General features: G+C 34.3%; 2 protein-coding genes across 3 annotated transcripts; both read left to right on the top strand.

The window, feature by feature from the left end:
• Positions 1 to 164: 164 nt before the first annotated feature.
• reep6 (receptor accessory protein 6) lies at positions 165 to 6,514 on the top strand. 2 transcript variants are annotated; one of them, XM_082156327.1, is made up of 7 exons: positions 165 to 368; positions 1,073 to 1,166; positions 1,354 to 1,492; positions 2,797 to 2,965; positions 5,734 to 5,810; positions 5,937 to 5,960; positions 6,082 to 6,514. In XM_082156327.1, exons 1-6 carry the CDS (start codon positions 242 to 244, stop codon positions 5,955 to 5,957), a joined length of 627 nt encoding a protein of 208 aa, XP_082012453.1. In that variant the 5' UTR covers positions 165 to 241; the 3' UTR covers positions 5,958 to 5,960; positions 6,082 to 6,514. The 2 variants fall into 2 exon arrangements, with proteins under 2 accessions (XP_082012453.1, XP_082012454.1); XM_082156328.1 differs by having other exon boundaries at positions 6,074 to 6,514.
• Positions 6,515 to 7,664: 1,150 nt separating this feature from the next.
• Positions 7,665 to 16,941, top strand: cUnh19orf25 (chromosome Un C19orf25 homolog). The gene is made up of 2 exons (XM_082156812.1): positions 7,665 to 7,975; positions 16,209 to 16,941. The coding sequence occupies exons 1-2, from the start codon at positions 7,834 to 7,836 to the stop codon at positions 16,391 to 16,393; spliced, it is 327 nt and encodes a 108-aa protein (XP_082012938.1). The 5' UTR covers positions 7,665 to 7,833; the 3' UTR covers positions 16,394 to 16,941.
• The last annotated feature ends 315 nt before the right edge of the window (positions 16,942 to 17,256 follow it).

Genomic DNA, 17,256 nt, shown 5'->3' with positions numbered 1-17,256 from the left:
AAAAAATAAGTTATTGTATCTACTTTCTCCGTCGTGTAATGATGTAGACTATCATAAGTAATTGGTCTCCTTGCTGTCAGTCAGGAGTCTTCATCCTCCCCACAGGAACGTCACTAGTCCTACAGTCTGACAGTAAGCGGATTAAGTCTGTTCAGTCAGCGAAACTGCAGAGAGGACGAAATACCATCCATGTTACCCCTCTATTAAATTGCATAACGCTACCCTTTCCTTTTAAGCCACGATGTTTGCCATATTTACTAAGATAAAAGACCGCATTGAGGCTTTTTTGAACGAGAAGAATTTAGTCACTGACTGTCTCAATAAAATCGAAGAAAAAACAGGCATCAAGAAACGTTACTTAGCTATCGGTAAGTCCTATAGTTTTATCTTAAGTCTTTTCATGTTTTATATAGGCCCAAAGTGTTTTCTGCGAATAATAAAGTGTTTTGTGTTATGTAACAGGTGGACACACGAGTCAGTCGAAGCGTTACTATTGGGGTGTGAAATGACAAATAACATTGCTAAAGATAATTAAAAGCTAAAACAATTAAGTTGACTAAAACAACTTCAATAATAAATAGCATAGGCCTATGGATTTTTTATAATATATCAAATATATTGTCGGATATTGCTCGCCCGTTATATTTTATCACACAATGTGTGCGATAAAATATTAGGGCAATAGGCTACGCACGTGATGACACTGAGTTGTTTCCTTTTGTTTTCATTGAAATAAAACTTTTTCAATTTAATAAAAATAAAACATTATTATTGTTATTTTTATTTATTTATTTCTAAATGGGCAGATTTTCTCTGACGTAGGTAGCTAACGTCTGTTGACATATTTCGGTAAACACTATTTTACAGTGTCCTTCTTACACATGTTACATTTACTATAGTAATTACATGCAACTAACCCTTAAACACATGTGATCCTGACCCCGACTCTATAGCAAGTAGTCTACATGTAGTTAATTCTTATTAGGCTACTTAGTAGTTACTGTAATTTTACTTGTGATTCTCCTGTTTACACATTGAAGACATTGTTCAGTTATGATTTTTCTCCCAACAGGTGCAACAGCTGTGACTGGAGCATATTTATTATTTGGATATGGTGCTTCTCTACTCTGTAATCTGATTGGTTTTGTTTATCCCGCATATTTCTCGTGAGTTATTTTTTTAAGATATTTCACAAATCAATACTTGTCTTAACCTAAGCTGATAGTTTATTATGTCTTTGAGTTTGGTTGTATTTGAGTTTGGATGCAGTAGCTGGAGTTTGGTTGCAGTATACGTGTCTTAACTGGCATATCTTTCAAATTATTTTCTATTTACTTTTTTTTTTTTTTGTAGTATCAAAGCCATAGAAAGTCCTGGTAAGGAGGATGACACACAATGGCTGACGTATTGGGTAATCTACGGCATCTTCAGTGTGGGTGAATTCTTCTCTGACATCTTTCTCTACTGGTTTCCTTTCTACTATGTATGTAAGGTAGGTAGAACAATGCCAGATGCTTTCTCTGACTAATATCCGATTTAAGAGGATCAATTATTACCGGCTTCTTTCTGCTAATTGGCACAAAGACTTCTGCCTTCCTTTGTCATGTCCCTTCTGAGGTTAAATAGTTGTTTGGCAAGCTGTTTCATTTAAAACAGCTCTGTTGTTGGTCTTTAGACATCTGCCAGTTTTTCCATAGTGTTCAATGGCATAAGTTTGGTTTTAGCAGATTTAACATTGTTTTTATGATCTATCAAATATAGATGCATATATATATATATATATACAAAGACAATCTTTTTAGTGGAATTATCTGTTAAAGTCAGTATTAAAGGTAGGGTAGGAATTTTTGTCTTTATACAAACTGTTTGTAATACTGGTTGAAACTCTCTTCAAATCCAAATAGCAATCAATAATAGAAGTGGTTTAAATATTAAAACATGTAGGCCCTACATATATTTTCTGTGGAAGTCTCATGACCAAAAACATTTTTGTCCAGTCATTGCATTTGGTCCGAATGCAATGATACAATGTCCTGCATGTCAACATATGTATTTCCATACCAATAGACACCCTGCTTGTGCAGACATCACACGTCATCAGCACGTTCTGTACAGCTATGCAGAATTGTAGACAGACAGTCACAGAGTGCTTGAGTTGGACTTTACATTTGGTTTTGCACTCTTCCCAGTTCAGTTTCCTTTGTCTTTGTTCATCAGTTACCATGGTTTTTGATTTGGTGTCTTGTTAATCATCTTGTTTAGTCCTTAGTCAAGTCAAGTCAAGTCAAGTCATCTTCATTTATATAGCACTTTTAACAATGTAGATTGTTCCAAAGCGGCTTTACATTGATAATAGGAAATTAAAGTAACAGAGATTGTTTTTCTGTTTCCTGTGTTTTTGTTTCCATTTGTAATTTGAGTTTATTTTGATTAAAGAAAACTGCTTGCAAATATATCCAGCACTTTTATTTCTGCCTTTATTCAACCCGAGTTTATTCATACTGAGACTCTAAAATGTAAACTAAAAAATACATAATTTAAGGTAATTAAGCTAGATTGATTCTATGGTTGTTTCACAATTATTATTATTATTTTGTCAGTGAACAGTGAACTATTATTACTTTTTCTGGGTAGGTAATTGTAAAGTTCGACAAACTACTTTCTTAACTCGTTGCCGCTTTAGTTTCTTAACTTTTATAGGGACAACTCTACAGCCATGTTAGTGATGATTTCTCAAACTAGATAACCCATTACTTACTCTAACTTGCTCTTTTTGGTGTATTTGCTGGTGTTTAGTGCCTGTTCCTGTTATGGTGCATGGCTCCGGTCTCCTGGAATGGTTCTCAGATTCTGTACAGGCGTGTCGTGCGGCCATTTTTCCTGAAGCATGAAGCCACGGTAGATGGGATGGTCAGCGATATAAGTGGAAAGGCCATGACAGCGGCTGAAAACGTCACAAGAGAGGGTATACAACATAAGACTGTCAGGTTTTTGAAGTGTTTCAAAACACCATTCATTTCCAGAATTTTTATAAAGAGAATATCCTCTAACGCTTGAAGTATACTTCACTTTTTAAGTGTATGCTTTGGTATGGGCGCAGTGTGAGGTAAAATTCATCATCATTTATTAATCACGCATACTTTGTACACTCAGCTCACACATGCACCTTAATATTTTCTGTACTAATTAGTAGTGTTGTAGTCAAGACCCCCTAAAACAAGACTTTGAGGGGTTGAAACCAAGACAAGGCCATATTCGTTTAAGCAGGTTATGTGACATGCCCGGGTATGTTTAAGGGTAAGTAAGAGGACAACCTCAACTTTTGGTTCCAAAAACAGAGGTATCTTTCAGGATATGTAAGTAGCCATAGCAACCTACTTTCTAAACATAACCTGTTCCGGAGCAGGATCTGTTCCAGGGTTAGTTTACTTCAGAGGTGTTCAGCACATGCGTGCCCTATTGATGAGGCTTCAGTGGGCGTGACAGATTGCGCACATTAGTATATATATTTATACTGATATATAAAGCGCTATTAAAACAAGGTGTTGTTGATTTTCATTCTCATCTCACACATCGTTGATCTTCTGACGTTTTTTTTATTTTTGCAACAGGACGTTTTCAATGCTATAATGTATTTCTATAATAAATACATATGATATGATATGATATTATATATTTACCTTTCAAGCAATGTGGAAGCAAAATGACTAAACAAAAAATAAACTTATACAGCCATGTTATCTTTGCAAGCACAGACTGTATTTAGTTTAATCAGTCTTTCTTTTTATTATATAATTAGCATCAAACAAACTATATAGTTCTTATTCACAGCGATATGCACTAAGTATGTAAATCAGTATTTAACAAAAGAAGAAGAAATAATTAATATTCTGCACATTTTCGCTCTGTTGAGAATGTCTTGTGTGCTAACCTGGCTGAACTGGACGCGTTTTTGGAACGAGCACCTCGAGTAAGCAAGGTTTGGTTTAATCAATCGAGAGTTCAGGGTATGTTTGACCGTAAGATAACCTTGCTTTCTGGAATACACCCTAGCTAATACCTTTTTCCTATATGATAATGCTTAATTATATCATATGTTTTACTTTTTTAAATTATATCAAAGTACTTTTTTGCAATCATATCTTGCATTTTGTGGGCCTTTGTATTAATTTTGGTGACATTTTAAAGTTATTGATTGCATTTGAAACAGGAAGTTTTACATCCAATCACATTAATGACGTTAAAAAATAAATTAATGATGTTAACAATGCACTGTCAATTTAGTGATATCCCCACAGTTGTGGTCTTGACAGGTCTTGAGATAAAATCCAGAGTCTTCTTAGTCTGAGACCAAGACTAAACCGAGTACAGTCGCAGTTGTTTTGCAGTCGAAAAAGACAAACTACTGGAGATGGCAACAACAATAGACGCCCATGTTGACGAGCTCTTGTGTGAGGGGGGTAAAGACATACCCGCAACTCCAGTTTAAATGAGTAAAGGCATTTTTATCGACCATGACTACAGGGGAGAAATAGCACAGACATGGACAAGGATGAAACTTTCTAGTGCACATGTGTCCATGCTGTGTCCATGCTATCAAACGTAGTATATTTTGAAAGGCTTATGCGTTCAAGTCAAAACGCATTGACTTGAACGCATGTCCACCATTGACTTGGTGGACAGCCAAGTCAGTGCCATTTGGCTGTCCACCTAATATTCAAATAAACTGTTAAAAAATTTTTAGAAGATGTTGAGATGTAAAATACTACATTCTGGTTGTAAATTGGTAGTCAACCATTATTTTACAAAGGCCAATGCTGACGCTGCTCTATAAAATACATAATTCAGTTTAATGACAGCAAGTGCAAAATTTTTCAAAAAACAAAACAAAAAAAATCTTATTTTAGGCAATATTTAATCTAAACACACACACACACACGCACGCACGCACGCACGCACGCACGCACGCACGCACGCACGCACGCACGCACGCACGCACGCACACACACACACACACACACACACACACACACACACTTTATTATTAATTATTAAAAACAATAAATAGATTTTGGAACTGACACAAGGAAGCAGTGACACTCCTGTTAATCCGGCAAATGGAGGTGGTTATTTTGGTAATTGATTAATCTCAAAAAGCACATATGATTAACAGCCAAGGAATAATTTTGAAACCTCTACATTTTCAGATCACACCAAATGTAAACTTTGAAACAAATAATAATAATAATAATAATAATAATAATAAGTAAAATTACATTTATTGAAACTTAAAAATGTATGCTTTTTATGCTGCTGTTCAGCTGTGATTGGCCAGCATTGTATTTCATAAAATAACACATGGATTAATTCAGTTCAGTGATCTACAGATTACAGCAAGTAGACAAATACCAAGCTGCAGGTTACATTTCATATAGAGAGACTGAGAAACAAACCGATTTAGACAGATCTACCCGTTAGTACATTATGTAATATACTATAATAAACATATAATTGTCGAATATTTTTAACAAGCATTACTTTATTATAAAAAGTTAGAGTAATGGAGCATTATTTATTCACACCGCAAAACTGAATAAAAATAGTTTTAATTACAGCCCTGATTGAACTCAGCTCATTGTTTGCTTAGATTAATGTAAATGTTATTTTTTTCATCATATTTTTCTCATCTGTTCAAGTTTTCACTTGTTCTATCCATCAATCTTTCTATTGCAGTCCTTCACACTCTGGCAAGAAACCGGACTATTGGGCCAGCTGAACCTGAAGCCAAAACACTGCCCAGTTCTGCTCCTGTATGTTATGATATTGTATTGCTAATAAACCAACATTTGCCAAGATAAACATTTTTCCATTCTTTGGTTTTCTGCACATTAATCGATCTCTCTATACTGTCTCTCCTTTCATGTCTCTGAATCTAGCCTGAACCCACTGTTGATTAAATGGTAAGTTTTTAGTTTGTGTCTGTGTGCTGAGTGTGTGTATGTATGTATGAGGTGGGAGGTATTTTAATGTTTATATGTATGTATATAAATAATTTTTTTTTTATTACATGCAGAAATACAGGTGGCCAGAGTGGTCTGAGGAGACAAATCACTTGACACAACATGCAAGAGATTCAGCATCATGTTGAAGACTTGACATGACAGCCGTATCATAGTCTCAATGTAAAGGCCTCAATGAGTGAATTGTAATTCATCTTTATCTGCATGATTTTCAGGCACTCATTGTCAGGAGTGCTTGGACTTTATAATCCGGTATATTTATTTATATTTCTAAACTGTAAATGTCCTGAACACACTTATTTATGTCAGTTATTTTTTGCTCACTGTTAATATACATTTCTACCGGTTGTTTAAATGTCTTTGGCATTTAAATGTAGCCAATTAGAAATGTAGCCAATTCAACAGAAACTATATTTACTGTTTTCTCTGTAACAGTTTATGTTGTATTTATGGCATTTATCAGGGGTTTTGTAATCTTAATATTATTATGATAAAAAAATGTAAGTCTTCAAACTCAATAAATTTGTTTTGTATTATACATTTGGATTCTTTTCTCATGTACTGTTGACATCAACTTAATTCCTTAAACTGAATTAAATGTGTCCAACTATTGAGTTTTTAGATCAGCATGTTAACTCACTTGTCAAATGTGCAAATAATGACACATAAATAATTGTTATTGTCCCCATGCTCATCATTTTTTTCTGTTAAGAAACATAAAAATATCTATTCTACAAATATTTACAAGATATTGTGAAAGTTGTATTAATATTAAAAATAATAAAACGTCATATATACTGTATATATAATGCATGATTCATAAAAGCTGCACATTCATAAAATGGATCCGTCCCAATATGCAGAAAATTATACTGCATACATACATTAAAAATAATGTCTAACATTATTTTATAATGCCACGTGTTTGAAAGACAAGAAAAAAGCCAAAGACAGTAATACATGGTTAAATGATTCACTGAGTGATAATTCAAATTATGTTTGTCAGGAGCTGATTACATATGCAATGTTGAGACAACACTTCTTAAAAATGAAATGATTTCTGTAAATCCAGTGATCAAACACTATCTGGGTCTCAGTTTTCAGTGATAGACATGACTAGTTGTTGGTCTGTGTGTGCAATTCCACAAACCTGGAAGACCTTCTGATTGTATATAAGTATATATTTCTCATTTTTAGAAAGGAAAATTTAAAAGATAAAAAAAAAAGTAGTAAGATTGAAATATGAATAATTTACTGCCACTGTGAAAATAACATTATATAGGCTACAATAATTTTATGACTGAGAGAATTTAATGATCTAATTATTAAAATTTTTGAATTTGACTATAAGCAATCCAGATTACATTACCCAGCACTATCAATTGTTTTATCTCTGTAAGATCACTATGGGTTTAGACCCCTCTCGTTTTATTTATTTCTAGTTGTGTGTGCATTATAGTTTATATGTGTTGCTGTAAATTGATCTCAACCTGAAATTACATTTATTATTATTAATATTTGCTTTTTTTGTTATTTCAATTGTTAAAATGCAAATTATTTTCAAATGCTGTTTTACTCCGAGTCAAAAGATGGCGACAATCATCAAAAAAAAACAAAAACAAAAAAAAAAACGTCATCCTCTGACGTGTCAGCACTGGATGCCATAGTAAACAGTTTACATGTGAAATATGTGTTTCAGTAATTTACTAGTGGGGTTTGTTTCACAGTGCATAGTTTCCTCATCATCATGAACACTAATGCTCTATAAAAATCCTTGGTGTTAAAAAGTAGAGCTGGTGTGGTTCCAATCAGGATGAATTTTGGTTCCAAAGGCAAGAAGCGGATGGTTCTGCCGAGCCGACCCGATCCGCCGACAGTGGAGCAGATCATGGAGGATGTAAACCGAGCCTATCCCAATGATCCAGTGTTCACTGTTTTACACCAATCTGCTGAAGGTAGGCAATCGGACAGACGAGAATATTTCAGCACAGTGGCTTAAAACACAGTTGAGTGCTGATCTATTAAAAGCACAAAGATTCATACAGCAACACAGTGAAAGTATCTGAACAAGAAGTTAGTTTTCAGACACTTCACATAAAAAAATTTAAAAACACATTTCGCATCGCAAATGCAGATGAACAACTGACATATGGCTCAGTATATTATTTTTATCACAGTAACGTTAGGCTAATTCTTGCTTGCCTTTTGCGCTATTTTATTATTTAGTAGGCTATATGAAGACACGAATCAACCTCGTTCAATACTGTATTTTGAATGAATCGTTCTCGTTAGTATATTTTTCAGTGTCCCCTTTGAAGGGCCGTGGGAAAGTAACTTTTAGTATGTTTAAAAAAAAATTTTTTTATTTTTTTTTACCATAATCGCTGTGGTAAAAATAATTATGTGTGTGTGTGTGTCCTACTGCCTAACCATATTTTTAAATTTGTACCAGAAGTTTTTGTGGAGTGTTTGCTCACCTGCTCACTCAACGACTGCGGGAACGCTAGTGTAACGTTTGACATTCGTTAGACATTCGGTTTTTCTCTGCGCATTTCATGTTTTCTGCCCAAACCAACTCAGATATAAATAAACAAATGTCCTTTTCATTGCACAAGGCTTAATTTCAACAAATAACATATATATTAATTAGCCCTATAAATCAAAACAGTATGACATTATGATATCAAACTAATGGTAAAATGTTCAGAAAAAAATATTATTGCACAAGGCTCTGTTTTTGGAATTAGTTTTACACATATTGTATAATATATATATTTTTATTTAAATCTAAATACAAATATAATACAAATACAATCCTTGTGTATAATAGAGAATAATATTCTGAGTAATTTAATGGTTATTTGATCCATTAGGCCAAATGGTGTTGCAGTTTAATGGATTTAAATGAGCGGAGTACTGTATATAAAAAAAAACTAGATTAATAATCTGAAAAATACATTTTATTAAAAAAAAATACAGATTAATAATCTGGAAAACAGGCCTTGTGCATTAAAGAGAATAATATTTAATCACTTTAGCTTAATGGATTTTAATAGGTTTAGTGCTGTATATAAAAATTACCAGATTAATTATCTGAGAAATAAGCATTATAAAAAATTATAAAATGGGTGCATTACAGGGTATAATATTCTGAGTAATTTACAGTTGGTTTGATACCTTTAGGCCAAACAGTGTTGTAGTTCAATGTATTTTAATATAGTTCATTAACCCTTAGGCTATATCTTGACACTGGCAACATGATTTATTTGTTGTTATTCTTGTTCATCATTTATTCTTGACTCCCCTCCCCCATTATACATACTGTATATATATATATATATATATATAAAAAAAAGGTCAAGATTAATCCATAAAAAAAGATTCTTTTAATTAAGATGTGGTAAATGTCATGTCAATAGTGTAGCGATGCATGAAGCACAGCTCACACATGTCACTTTCTATACACCAGCTTTCTGTTGGTCAACACAGTGTGAAAACCCCTTTGCGAAATAGCCTATGCATGGAAAAATCTTTAGGCCTCACTTGAAATTACTGATCGCATGGGTTCCTATTGAAATTACGGCATATATTGCCGTTCAGACAGAGGGCATCATTGACTGACAGCCAAAACCTTGACCTAAAAGGACCTGGTTTGCATCGTTTCAGTCGCACAGGATTAGTTTTTAGGATATAGGCTATGTATGCAAATTAATTTTTATTCATTTGAATAACACAAGAATGAATCCGCATATTAGAATGATTTCTGAAGGATCATGTGACACTAAAGACTGGAGTAATGATGCTGAAAATTCAGCTTTGATCACAGGAATAAAATTTTTTTTTTTATTTAAAAATAAATGCTGCCTTGCTGAGCTGAAGAGACTTCTTTTAAAAACATAAAAAATCTTCCCGATCCAAAACTTTTGACTGGTAGTCAAGTCACATTTATTTATATAGCGCTTTTTACAATACAGATTGTTTCAAAGCAGCTTCAGAGTGAAAACAGGAAAATAATGCAAAAAAGTTTGTTTCCAGAAGAAAATAGCATCACAGGCCAGCTTATGTAAATGTAGTGATGTTTCATTTTTGTTTTAAAAAAAAAGTTATTCATTTAGTTCATATAAGTTTCTTCTGCTCATCAAGCCTGCATTTATTTGATCAAAAATACAAAAAAAAAAAAGTAATATTGTGATATATTATTACAATTTAAAATAATTGGTTTTCAACTTATTATACTTTAAATTATCATTTATTTCTGTGATGCAAAGCTGAATTTTCAGGATCATTACTCCAGTCTATCACATGATCCTATAGAAATCATTCTAATATGATGATTCATTATCAAAGTTGGAAACAGTTCTGCTGCTTAATATTTTTTCATAACCTGTGATACTTTTTTAGGATACTTTGATGAATAAAAAGTAAAAAAAAAAAAAGAATGCACATTTTTTAAAAATAGAAATCTTTTGTAACAACAATATACACTACTGGTCAGTAATTTGGGGTCAGTAATTTTTTTTTCTTTCTTTTTTTTGAAATAAATCAATACTTTTATTCAGCAAGGATGTGTTAAATTGATAAAAAGTGATAGTAAAGAAGATTTATATTATTAAATATTTTTTTATTTTTAATAAATGCAGTTCTTTTGAACCTTTTATTCATCAAATATATTAGGCAGCAGAACTGTTTCCAACACTCATAATAAATCAGAATATTATAATGATTTCTAAAGGATCATGTGATAGACTGGATGTCACATGTGACACTGAAGACTGGAGTAATGATGCTGAAAATTCAGCTTTGCATCACAGAAATAAATTATAATTTAAAGTATAATAAATTGAAAACCAATTATTTTAAATTGTAATAATATATCACAATATATATAAAAAAAAAACTATATTTTTGATCAAATAAATGCAGGCTTGATGAGCAGAAGAAACTTCTTTCAAAACATTAAAAATAGTAATGTTTCCAAACTTTTGGCCTGTACTATATACACTCACCTAAAGGATTATTAGGAACACCATACTAATACTGTGTTTGACCCCCTTTCGCCTTCAGAACTGCCTTAATTCTACGTGGCATTGATTCAACAAGGTGCTGAAAGCATTCTTTAGAAATGTTGGCCCATATTGATAGGATAGCATCTTGCAGTTGATGGAGATTTGTGGGATGCACATCCAGGGCACGGAGCTCCCGTTCCACCACATCCCAAATATGCTCTATTGGGTTGAGATCTGGTGACTGTGGGGGCCATTTTAGTACAGTGAACTCATTGTCATGTTCAAGAAACCAATTTGAAATGATTCGAGCTTTGTGACATGGTGCATTATCCTGCTGGAAGTAGCCATCAGAGGATGGGTACATGGTGGTCATAAAGGGATGGACATGGTCAGAAACAATGCTCAGGTAGGCCGTGGCATTTAAACGATGCCCAATTGGCACTAAGGGGCCTAAAGTGTGCCAAGAAAACATCCCCCACACTATTACACCACCACCACCAGCCTGCACAGTGGTAACAAGGCATGATGGTTTACGCCAAATTCTGACTCTACCATCTGAATGTCTCAACAGAAATCGAGACTCATTAGACCAGGCAACATTTTTCCAGTCTTCAACTGTCCAATTTTGGAAGTGTCCGTGCAAATTGTAGCCTCTTTTTCCTATTTGTAGTGGAGATGAGTGGTACCCGGTGGGGTCTTCTGCTGTTGTAGCCCATCCGCCTCAAGGTTGTGCGTGTGGCTTCACAAATGCTTTGCTGCATACCTCGGTTGTAACGAGTGGTTATTTCAGTCAAAGTTGCTCTTCTATCAGCTTGAATCAGTCGGCCCATTCTCCTCTGACCTCTAGTATCAACAAGGCATTTTCGCCCACAGGACTGCCGCATACTGGATGTTTTTCCCTTTTCACACCATTCTTTGTAAACCCTAGAAATGGTTGTGCGTGAAAATCCCAGTAACTGAGCAGATTGTGAAATACTCAGACCGGCCCGTCTGGCACCAACAACCATGCCACGCTCAAAATTGCTTAAATCACCTTTCTTTTCCATTCTGATATTCAGTTTGGAGTTCAGGAGATTGTCTTGACCAGGACCACACCCCTAAATGCATTGAAGCAACTGCCAATGTGATTGGTTGATTAGATAATTGCATTAATGAGAAATTGAACAGGTGTTCCTAATAATCCTTTAGGTGAGTGTGTGTATATATATATATATATATATATATATATATATATATATTAGGGCTGGGGGACTTAACGCGTTAATCTTTGCGATTAATTTGAAATGTTTAACGCGTTAAAAAAAAATAATTCAATTAACGCAGCACTTTTTTTTTTTTTTTTTTTTTTTTATGATTTCCTGTTGCGGCTGCTATTGAAAAGACCGAAATATGCCCTCCCGCCTCTCCGTGTTCGGCGATCAGGTTTCATTCTCGCGCAGCTTTCATGAGCGGGTCTTTTCCGCTCCGCGTGTGTGTGTGTGTGTGTGTCAGCGCGCTCTGTCGTTAACGGCCCAGCGGCGCGCTCTCAGTTCCGTGTATGTGTGTGTGTGTGTGTCGGCGGCTCTGTCGTTAACGGCCCAGCGGCGCGCTCTCAGTTCCGTGTATGTGTGTGTGTGTGTGTGTGTGTGTGTGTGTGTGTGTGTGTGTGTCGGCGGCTCTGTCGTTAACGGCCCAAACGCTTCAATCATGTACCGAGCACTGGAAAAGTAAAGTCCGCTCAAATAACGTGAAATTTCTCAGTAGACTTCTGTTTGCTGAGCTGGTATAGCCATGCTGGGCAACAATGGTAAAATTATGACCTGCTTTGATCACATGCTCTGCTAATAATAGTAGGACTATATTTTATTTTGATAATTAGTTAAAAAAATAATAATAATCTGTTAAATTGATTATATTTTAATATAGGGCTATTTTCTGTTCCTTTTCCCCCCTGTGTTGTTTAATTAGGTGATTCTAAGTTAAAAGGAATAGTTCACTTTAAAATGAAAATTCTGTCATCATACTCACCCTCATGTTGTTTTCAAACCTGTATGAATTTCTTTCTTCTACTGAACACAAAGGAAGATATTTAGAAGAATGTCAGTAACCAGACAGTTTCTGGGTCCCATTGTCTTTAGGAAAAATATATACTATGGAAGTCAATGGTACCAGAAACTGTCTGGTTACTGACATTCTTCTAAATATATTCCTTTCTGTTCAGCAGAAGAAAGAAATTCATACAGGTTTGAAACAACATGAGGGTGAGTATATGATGACAGAATTTTCATTTTAAAGTGAACTATTCCTTTAAATATTGATGATTACAAGCTTGGGGGAAACGCAATTAATTGCAATTAATTACAGAAATTGTGCAATTAATTCGTTTTTTTTTTTTAATCGATTCCCACCCCTAATATATATATATATATATTAGGGGTGGAGCCGAACCCGAATACGGTATTCGGAAAGCACAAATAATGTGTTTTTTACGAATACTTATTTCGAACAAATACTTTTAAAAATATTTGTATTCGGGAACAAGAAAAACTTTATATCAAAAAGCTACGTTTCCTCATGAGACATGGCGACCGGCGGTGCTGCTGATGTGGTGGCTGAAATATTTTGGATTAGGCTAATGTCACGTTGTCATAAGGGGTAGTTCACATAGCGCGTTTTTTGCGCGTGCAGATTTCAAATGTAGGCGCGCGGCAAGCGCGCTGCATAGCAACGACAGACGCCACGGGAGGGCAAGCGCTTGTGGAAAGGAGAAAGCGTGCGAACTGCGCTCTTCATGATTACGAAGTATCAGCAAAGAATTAATTGATTTCTAGCCCTTGCATTAGCTTTAGATATATTTATGGAGATGAGAAATGAAATAAAAAAGCCGTCATTTTGTCATTAATATCAGTCCGTCAGAAAAGCAGTTCTAGGCTTATTCTTGGCTGGATAACTCTTAGCAGGTTTAAAAAGCTCTTTTAAAATTAAATATGAATGCAGTTTTGGATTAAATATAAGTACAGTCAAGTCAAATAAAACATGTTTTATCTCCTGTTTGGTAACACTACAATAAGATACCATTCATTAACATTACTTAATGCGCATCTAACATCAACACATTGAGTGAACAATATATTTTTACAACATTAATGTTTGTGAATGTTATTTAATACAAACACTTGATTGGTCATGTTTGTTCACTTCATTCATTGTGCATTAAATAATGTTAACATAAATAATGTTAACTTTTGATTTTAAAAATGTATTTTTAAATGAACCCCAAGGAGAATAATTGCGACAGTATATAGCCTAACTATTGTTTATTGTTAGGTCATTTTATCTATTGTTATCTAACAAATGTAATATTAATGTAGTGTTTTTAATACTACAGTTTCCATCTTTGTAACCGTGATATAAACTTTAATATATGTAAATTTAATCTAAATTAAGCTTTACCGAAATTGTTACCGAGAACCGTGGATGTTCACAGGTATTGGTACCGAATACTGAAATTTTGGCACCGTGACAACACTAGTAGCTCTGTTAGCTTGGTAATTTAGACAATATGCTGTTGACAGAGTAACATTAACGTAGGTAATGGCTGTTATGTTATTTTCTTTTCAATGACGTTCCTTGTTACATGTTCATTGCTGGATTTATGGAAAAACATCAACCAATATTGCATATCCATAATTATTATAATTGATATATAATTAAAGAATACTTACACTATAACGTAAATTAGAAGTGTAACGCAAAAAAATGGATTTTTACACCTATTTTGAAATTTACTCGAATACAAATACAAATACAAATACTTTTCCTCTCTCAACAAATACAAATACAGATACAAATACCGGCTGCTTTGCACACCCCTAATATATATATATAGCCACTCTGGAGTAAACCTTGATGTCATCGTCCAGCTCAGTTCAGTTCTCATATAATGGTGTCAATGCAGGCAGATCAATATTATTGTTGACTATTAAATTAAATGTTAAATTTAATGTCCCCAACTAAGCAAGCCAAGCCAATGGAAACAAAGGTGGAAAAAGGCGACAGTGGCAAGGAACCAAAACTGCATCAGGTGGCAGAATACAGAAAAAAACCTTGGGAGAACCCAGGCTCAGTCGGGGGCCAGTTCTCCTCTGTAGTGTATCATAATGTACTTTAAATAACATAACATAACATAAAAAATAAAAAAAAGTCAGAATAATTAGTTCTGCTTTTGGTCATTAACATCAGTAGCGACTGAATGTATTCATTGTCTGAAGCTAAAAATTGGAGTCTGTGCCCATCATACACCACTATTTTTTTCTGTCAAAGCTGTCAACTCAGACTGGCATCTGTAGACTTGCTATGACTTTCAAACACAAACTCACGGCAATTCATATCTATTTTACGTTTTGACAAATTGGTGGTCAATTCGTACGAATTTGTACAATTTCACTGTTTTTGAACAATCTGCTTTTACCCCACTGATGGTTGGGTGTTGGGGTGGAGCTTCATGCTTACTTTTTCGTACGTTTTCTTACGAAACGTATCATCGAAATTCATACAAAATCGCCACCGTTTTCTCATGAGATCGGGTTGGACTTGCGGGAATTGCCGTCGATTCCTCCAGACTGTGGTGTATTGTATTGCAGCCATTACTGAACTACAAGTTATCATATCAAGTGATGTCGGTCTCGAAATGAAACAAGTTTTGTGTATTGAACTCCACCCTTACTCAAAGATTCATGCAAGAAAACACTGTGCACACTAAAATGTTCTGGGGAGCGTATAGAGAACTTCTCGATTTCATTGTCCTTTGAAGATAACCTGAACTAATTTCCTTGTAATAGTATTGCTTGTTCACCTGGTTAATGCCATTCATCATCTCATTGGTAATTTAAAGTTCTGTCCTTTTGTGTGTTGTTTGTTCACCTGGTAATGTTACTCCCATTTATTTAGAGTGATGTTAGAAAGGGTATATGTCAGTTTTATTTTTTTTATTTTTTTAGTTGCTATCTTTATTACTCATTTCAAACTGCAATTTTTCTATGAAAATAATAGTTGGGTAATTAAATAATGAATGATTATTACAGAATTGTGAATTGCTACCATTAGTAGTATTGTACATGGGTATTAGCTAGTGTGACTGCACCTTTGCATGCATGATGGTAACATTTGGCCTGGCCACTGACTTTAGGGTGTCATCTTTCAGATTTGAAGTCCAGTTCCAGCAACAGTGAAGTGGAGGTCAGATACCTGCAGAGCAGACGCTACATAGAGCTCCATGAGCGATTGCAAGAGGAACGTGGCCATCTTGCTCGGCGGAGAGACGAGCTGCGTGCGGCTGGGGAGTCTTTGGAGCACAGTGTGATGGAGGTGAAGAGGAGTGCACAGTGACAACTCACAGGGGCCTGCAGAACATTCACGCCTGCATCTTATGAACTTGAGATTTGCTTATTCTTTAGTTGATTGCCGGACATCGCAATACAACAAATTAAGATTAAAATCAGTAGGAGAATACAAAGTGTTCTTCCTATTGGAAATTAGGTGCATTTATTTAATGATTTGTTTGTGATATTTTTGGCTGATTTGTTTGTTATAAATCTACTTGGTCAATGTTAATATGTGCTATGTTTGTTTAATATAATTATTCAGTCAATCTAATAAGTTGTGCAGTCTTAATGTATTTTACATTATTTAATGTAATTTGTATCTAAATTTTCACAATACAAGCTTTCTTGAGTTTTTTGATTAATGGAATATTTCAGTGTTTACAGAGTATAGCCAGTACAATCTGTTGAACATATTGATAACTGTACATCTATTCTTTACAGCTTAATTTTCATTAAATACGCTGTCTTAAATAGCCCAAGGTTCTTTGTCCATGTCAAATTTTCATTTTAAAATGTTTATGGAGTAAAGATCTCACCATCCTTAAAGCTTAAGTGTGTAATTTTTTTGGCATTAGCTCATTGGTTCTCAAGCTGAGGTTAATGGTTAAAAATGAATAATTTACTCAAAGCATTAGCATTACATCTTAAAGAATTAACTGATCAATAAATTAATATTCATCAATCAATGAACTGATTGTGTTAACACATTTGTGATAAGGGTTTTTGGTTGTAACATTTATTGGTCCACTTTTTTTGTTACTGAACAGAAATTCCATTTAGGTTTATTAGCAATCTAGTTGATAATGAAAGATGTAAGAACAAAACAGCACATACTGTATGGCTTTGTAAAAGTTAGGGAATTAAATG

This window comes from Leuciscus leuciscus, assembly GCF_965113295.1.
Source record: "Leuciscus leuciscus genome assembly, chromosome: 23".
Classification (NCBI taxonomy): Eukaryota; Metazoa; Chordata; class Actinopteri; order Cypriniformes; family Leuciscidae; genus Leuciscus; species Leuciscus leuciscus.
The sequence above is the reverse complement of the archived record's forward strand: the minus strand, read 5'-3'. Positions and strand labels throughout refer to the sequence as shown.